Here is a 7,255-nt window from a genome sequence, read left to right as displayed (position 1 = left end):
AGGTTTTCAAATTTTCCAATTTTTAAGCCGATTATATCAAAATCGTTCGATTTCTGGAACTCTAATGAACAAAAAAGTGAGGTTTTCAAATTTTCCAATTTTTAAGCCGATTATATCAAAATCGTTGCGGCTCTCATTTGCCGAGCGCCTATCTGCCGCCGATACGGACATGGGTTAATATCATCAACCCTAATCTAGATTCAACAAAGTTCAGAGTGGAAAATTCTTGTGAAAAAGTCATTATATTGGATATGTTTGTTATATAATTCACTTATCCGAAAGGCATGGATTCGATCTATCCGAACTCGATCCGAATATCCGAAGTCGCAGCCCTACTCCTGTCTCTGGTTCCTCTTTTACACATTCCATATTTGTAAGTGTGCTTCTCGTTGATCAATAAATTTCAAATTTCAACGCAAAAAACATAACAGGAGAAATATAACAAACATTTCAAGAGAGAAAAGAGCTCAGTTTAGGGACTCTAATGTTGGAGCAGAGCTTCGTTACAATATTTTTTGAAGTTGACAGCTTCATCGGTTAGGAAGTCACTGCATAAAGTAAAAAGCTTTGAATGTTAAACAAGGAGAATCAGTAAATGTGACATGTAAGCGAGACTCACCACAATCGTTCAGCCATGCGCCCCACTTCCCACCTTGGACTCCATGGGTAATCGGTGAGGAGGTTTAATTTGACCGGCTCGCTCAATTGGTTTAAATGCTGCATATTAAAAAATTATCCATTCATTATACCTAAGAAAAAAAGAAACCCAACGACTTTTGTTTGGCTCGTTTCCAGATTGGTTTTCATACCTGGCAACTTTGGAGCATTAGAGCTGGTTGCTGCTTTGGAAATTGAGTTGGAAAGAAGAAGTGAACCTACATCAAAAGACTTCATATTTACTGCGGAACTGAGAATTCTCCAGAAGATAAAGCTTTGATAAACTCAACTGAATCAAAATCTACTTTGTATTGAAAGCCCTGAGGAGTGATAGACTTACCACGAATGGAAATGGTCCCGAGGTAGCAAGGAACGATGCCTTACGGCAAAACGTCTAGCAAGAAAACACAATAATAATAATAAGAAAATCTGAGAATCTCGGAAATCAATTTAAACATATGCCAAGAAATTACTTACAGGATCCGCTTCAAGAGGTCTTCCAAGAAAAAGAGTCAGTGCCTCAACAAAACTCCTCCTTACAACAATTGCAGAAACAGCTTCCAGGATCTAGAAAGTAAAACTCGATAGGACCTTGATACTAACAAAATTACACACATATTTTTATGTGAAGAAGATTTAGTAGGAACTGACTTGTCTCTCAAGGGTTTCTTCGAGATGGGGGAGATATTCAGCTAAGCACCTTCAAATTAGAAAAAAAGTAGAGGGTTTTCAGTATATGCATGGTATGGAGGTAGACTGATTATTTTTGTACAGGTGTAACTTACATCCCATCCATCCATGGAGGAAGTTTAACATCCACTACAGAGAAAAGCGCTTTTAAATCAGAAGATGATACTAATTTAAGACGAGGTGACGAAGGTGCTGATTCATACTTTCGAAGAATCGGGTATACCACCTGCATCCACAACTAGTTTATCAACAAGACGCTAACAATTGAAAAGGAGTGAAGAATGGGATAACGAGACCTGAAGATAAATTTTCTGCTCATTCTTCCAAGGGCACCCAACAACAAGTTTGTTTACGCTCATATCCATCACAAGAGGTACTGCAAACTTGACTTCCTCTGGCTACATTAAAAGTTAAAGGTAATGGTAAGTCACATGCCTACTATTCGCTGACTTCACCAAGAGATGATCGACAGATATAAATACCTTGTCAGCTCCTGAAGTCATTTGCATTTCAATTCGCTGAGAAAAAGGAAAACAAAAAGAGCATCAATATTGAGAACTATGAGATGATATATCTAAAATGGTTTTGCACGCAAAATACAAATTCTAAACCAAAAACAAAATCAAATTTCAACCCAGCATTCAAGACATAACTGATCCAATCCTAGGGTTTAACATGACCTGAGCAACAGAATCTATATGCTTTTACACTCGGACAATATAAAAACAAAAAGGTTGCTTTTTCCATCACTATTAACGCATAAATGCAAGGAAAAAAAAAACAGCTTATGAATGATTCCTGATATAAAATTAATGACTTGCATAATTACCTTGCGAGTTAAAACGGTGCTAATTTCAAACTTGACACGATCATCATCAACTTGACCCACTCGCTTTCGTTGGTAGGCCACATATTGATCCCTGTACAGTGAGAAAACAACTTGAACTGAGCCAGGTAGTAACCTGAAAGCAACCTCAATATTACCCAGATTTATCTTTGAAGTAGAACTCCCATGTCTCAGTTATGGCAGTCTGGCACCAATTAGATTCTCCTCTGGAAAATTCTGAAAGTTCCTTCCCCGGATCTGCTACTAACCTTTCCTCTACAATCAAATACTAAGAAAGCTAATATCTTCCGCAGCTTCTAGTTGGTGAGCTAAGGAAGTACCTTGAATGGGTTATTGATGCGGAGAACATTCAGAGTTTTGTAGAAAACCCAATTGGTGAGATTGCCAGATAACCATGAGAGTTCTACTCAAAGTTCATCGAATCATGGGTATATAGAAAGAAGAAAAAGTGCCATGCGGACAAAGCTTTTAATGAAACAACCTCAATCCTTGAATGAGAACAAGTAGCAGTGTCGAGTCCTGGTTGTTCCACTCAGACAACGCCTTGTCTAGTAATGAATCAACAGGAGCAATAGTGCTACTACAAGGCATAAAATCCTCATCGTCTGGCCCAAATATGAAATCAGGAGGAGCTGATGGATACTCTGAATTGTAAATAACATCCCCTGCCACAAAAAAGGAAACAAAAACGTTGTGAAATTACAGAAAAAATTGCAAATTGAGAAGAAGAAAACACTTACATTTGATCGCGTCCAGACAATAAGGTATGACCAAAGTAAAACGATCGAGGATTCTGGGATTGAACCTGTTACCCGACCGTACATTTTCGATCTACAAATCGTTGAGGAAGATAATTTAAGTTTAATAACGCCCTAGGAACCCTAATTTTCCAAATAGAGAACGACGAACAAGGGAGGATTGGAACATGAATCTAGTGGAATTAGTGATGATGTTTACCTTGATGGAATCAGAAGAGTGGTTGAGTAAGTAATGGAGCTGATCGGCGATTAAAGGGGGAAATGCTTCGAACGCCATGGGAAGAATCCCCTATTACCGACAGGGTGAAAGTGCCTATAGGTTGCACAAGAGATGAAAAAGGGCTCTCACAAGTAGGCCTGCGCATTTTAACGTAGAACCGACCCAAAAATACCCGACCCGGAACCGGACCGAAAATTTACAAGTACCTTTTGGGTCTAAATTTTTTTTACCCGAAAGAACCGGAACCGAAAAAGAACCGACCCAAATAGACCCAGACCCGAAAAGAACTGACCCGAATAGACCCGACCCGATTAAGAACTGATTTGTACCCGACTTAAAAACATGTATATCTAAAACTATGATGTTTTTGTGTTCTATTTATATATATTATTTTATGATTTAGTTGAAATATCTTTTGTTAACAACATTTGTTATTATTTTTTAACATTTTTTAAGTAATTTAAAGTTTTAAAATGTAAAATTTAGAGTTTTAAAATGGTTTATTTTAATTATTAATACTTTCATTTAAGTTGTTTTGTAAAATTTTAGATATATATGACAAATATTCAAGTAAAGTTGATGGAATTAGGTATATCATGTCATTTTCAGATCCTAAATACCCGAACCCGACCCGGATCCGAAAAATTACGGGTTTTTTATAGGTATTTTAATTATAGACCCGAACCGACCCGGACCCGAGAAGAACCGACCCAAACCCGAACTGGAAATTTCTAAGTACCTATTGGGTCTATATATTTAGGACCCGAAAAGACCCGGATCCGAAAGGAACCAGCCCGAACCCGACCCGAAGACCCGAACGCCGAGGCCTACTCACAAGTACAACACTCTGGGTCAAAATGGGAATAGAAAATTCATTTTTGTTCACTAAATTCTACACCATTTATTTAAAAAAAATTATCCTATAGCTTTTTCACTTTTATAATCTAATAAACTAGATTTTGATCGAGCTTTAAAACTGCAGAATTTTATTTTATTATAATCTAATACAAAAAAAATAGATAATATATTTTTACTATAAAATAAATATGAACTGAACCGAACCGAACAAAACACATGTATAGATCATGTTCTATGGTATTTCAGGTTTTGGTTTTTACCTGAACCGAACTTGAAACTGAATGGAAATCCGAAACTGTAAAATCCAAAAAATACTCAAAATACTAAAAGATATCAAAGGTATTGTTTAAGGTGAGTTTGGCCTCAGGTGAAGTAAACAATACTAAAAATGGGTCGAACAGAGGCGTTTATTAGATTTCGAGATGAGGTTACAAAGGTGGAGAAAATAATGGCAAGCCGGAGCTCGTGAGAGCTTAAGATGGCAAGCCGGAGCCCGTGAGAGCTTAAACCGGAAAAATACAAATAGCTGAGAGATGATTGTACGGACAATAAACCCTAATCTCGCCGCTAAGTTTGTGTAGCCCAGTGTCGATGATCGTTCTCCTTTGCTTTCCTCTCCTTTTATAGTCTTTATCCGATCGACTTAACCTAATTCATTTATAATTGATTGGGCCTTGTCGGCCTTTCGGTCATGGCTAGTGAATGCTCGTCCCGAGCTGTTAAGTCAATCACGCTCTATCTGCTCTCTGTTCGACTAAAAGTCGTCTATAGTCGAGTCGAAACTCCGAATATCGGCTTCCGAGCCGACGACTATTCGGCTTATCGGATTGGGCCTTTTGTTCGATGGGCTTTGTGGATGGGTTCAATCCATCCCCAACAGTAAGTCCCCCCCAGTTCATCGATGAGTCGAGTAATCGATCTTCGATGAATTTGGTGTTTTTAGTTCGGAGAATAAAAGACTTAATCCGAGCAAATAACCTGAACTGACGTTATCTTGAGGTGGACGGTTGTGATTGCTGTTGAGGAATCGAACCGATATGATCGTGAGACAAACGCTTTTCTGTCGAGAAAACGAACCGGCGCGTCTGTCGGTCACGCGCCAATAGGGTTTAGGCCCATTTATGCCTTACTAGGCGTAATTAATACGCCTTGATCCCAGCGCTTGCCTTTTCCTATAAATAGCGCACCCCTCTTCGCTTCCTCTCATTTTTCTCCGCAGCATCAAGGTACTTTCTCTCTCTACTCTCCTTCTCTCTCTTAATCTCTTTGTTAGAACTTCGATTATCCGAGATGTCGTCGTCCCAACGGTTAACTCGGGAGCAAAAGGGGAAGAAAGTAGCACTTGCTCGGGGTTCTTCCGAGGATCCGGAGGATATCCATCACGAAGCAATGATGGATACGGGGAACATGGATCTAGCGCAACGTCTCCTAGTCTCGGAGGCGAGGGAACAATTCCGGGACGATGATGATGGTCAAGAGGCGGTCGACATCCCGAACGTTCCGATCAGTTACTATCCGGGGAACATTTTCGCCGAGGAGAGTCCATTGGAGGCCTGGCGGATTCGACCTTCCGTTGCTGATGGACAAGACTGGCCGAATGTCGAGAAGACGAAGTCTACCGTAGAGTCGGTGGAAGCTATTCTCCGAGATCTCAACGCGCACGGGGTTTCGTTCATAATCCCGAAGGAAGACCAGAGGCCTTGGTCACCGCCGAGAGGTTATCAATGCGTCTATGAGTTGTACTTTCAGAATGACACAAAGCTGTTGTTTCCGATTCCTCGAATCGTCACAGCTTACGCATTCCGCAGGGGAGTTGCTCTGAGTTAGTTGATGAACGGCTCGCTTCGTCTGATGGTCGTTCTGTCGGTGATCGCAGCTGAGGCGGGGACATCGTTAAACGTAAGATCATTCGAGGAGCTGACTTTGGTCTCAATTTCCGATGATGGGCTAGTCTCGACGAGAATGCACCCGAACTACAACGTGGTCACCGGGTATCCGACCAAAACCTCAGATTGGCAGCGTTCGTACTTCTATGTGAAGTCGAATAGGCCGGCGTTTGAGGAACCGCCGAGATCTAGTTATCGTGTTCTTTGGAATGCGGAGATGGGTATAGCATACTGATTTAGTGACGTCTATCGCGCGTACTCATCTGACATTTTGCATTTGTTTTTTTTTTTTTTTTTTTTTTTTGCTGTTGGTCATCCGAATCTTGCCACCTACTCCGAGGACTGGAAGAAGAGTGCCCGAACTGTCGCGTTGCAGAGACAGGATCATTGGGAGAACTTTACTCGGGAGAGGATCCAAAAATCTATCGATCGAATTGCCAATCGTGAGTTTCTACTCCCCTTTTCTGTTTCCGAGCAAACAATCGATAACTTAAGGGTTTTCTTTTTTTGCAGAGGATTGGATCTCGGATTCGCTTCCTGACATCAATCAGTCGGCAACGAAGAGGTTGTCGCTTTTCACACGAGCTGAGCAGAAAGAAATTAACCGAGCCAAATCCATGAAGCAATTGCCAGATCTCAGTCTTATTGTGGCCGGGAAGATAGGTGCCAAGAAAGGTGCTTCCGGAAGCAAAGTGGGTCCCTCGGGGACAGAGGTCGCTGCTGCTGCTCCCATTGCCGCCGAGCAAGCTCTCACTGGCGGCTCTTCCCAAAGAAAGAGCTCAAGGAAGAAGAAGAAAGATGCCGAGGCTCGGGGGGAGCCTAATGAGGAAGGGAACGTCAAGCAAACCGGTGCGGGCGGTTCCTCCAAGAAGGGAGGTAAGAAGAGGAAGCCGGGGATCCGCCAACAGATGACTCTCCCAAGAAGAAGAGGATGAAGAAGAAAGACTTCACTCTGAACAAACGATGCCAGCCCCTTAACTCATAAGCGGCGCACAGGCACTCGTCCCGATCAATCGGACGAATCCTGATCAGATATCGAACGAAGGGAAAAATAGAGTCCCGCATTGATGCATTCCGCATTGACCGACTCACCAGCGGAATTTTCAGACCTCATCGCAAATCGAAGAATAACGAGTTGGCCGACCAAATTTCTCTCGATTACTGTGTAGCGTCCGAATACCTTTTCCTCGGAAACTTATTAAAATTCGTTGTCTTTATTCATCCGACTAATCGTCAACAAGATTGGTAGGATTAAATCAACGGGCAACGGATTATTTCAAAATCAACTAAGTCATTTACGATCATTCGTGATGCACTTAAGATGAAAACACTTGAAAAC

General features: G+C 41.3%; 1 protein-coding gene across 1 annotated transcript; it reads right to left on the bottom strand.

The window, feature by feature from the left end:
* Positions 1-397: 397 nt before the first annotated feature.
* Positions 398-3,286, bottom strand: LOC106339372 (BRCA1-A complex subunit BRE). The gene is made up of 13 exons (XM_013778165.1): positions 3,152-3,286; positions 2,935-3,025; positions 2,676-2,859; positions 2,177-2,267; positions 1,830-1,865; positions 1,644-1,745; positions 1,443-1,573; positions 1,309-1,357; positions 1,135-1,224; positions 998-1,051; positions 810-875; positions 620-717; positions 398-548 (listed from the first exon to the last, which is right to left on the bottom strand). The coding sequence occupies exons 1-13, from the start codon at positions 3,227-3,229 to the stop codon at positions 482-484; spliced, it is 1,137 nt and encodes a 378-aa protein (XP_013633619.1). The 5' UTR covers positions 3,230-3,286; the 3' UTR covers positions 398-481.
* Between the last annotated feature and the right edge of the window lie 3,969 nt (positions 3,287-7,255).

This window comes from Brassica oleracea, chromosome C4 (assembly GCF_000695525.1).
Source record: "Brassica oleracea var. oleracea cultivar TO1000 chromosome C4, BOL, whole genome shotgun sequence".
In the NCBI taxonomy this organism is placed as follows: Eukaryota; Viridiplantae; Streptophyta; class Magnoliopsida; order Brassicales; family Brassicaceae; genus Brassica; species Brassica oleracea.
Note: the sequence above shows the minus strand (reverse complement) of the source record. Positions and strands in the feature narration are given on the sequence as shown.

Bases quoted from the DNA above. Each gene is read 5' to 3' on its own strand.
- LOC106339372 (XM_013778165.1), bottom strand. From the start codon at position 3,229: ATGGCGTTCGAAGCATTTCCCCCTTTAATCGCCGATCAGCTCCATTAC. The intron at 3,026-3,151 runs GTAAACATCATC...AACGATTTGTAG, and splicing joins ACTCTTCTGATTCCATCAAG to ATCGAAAATGTACGGTCGGG. The intron at 549-619 runs GTGAGTCTCGCT...TACTTTATGCAG, and splicing joins CGCATGGCTGAACGATTGTG to TGACTTCCTAACCGATGAAG.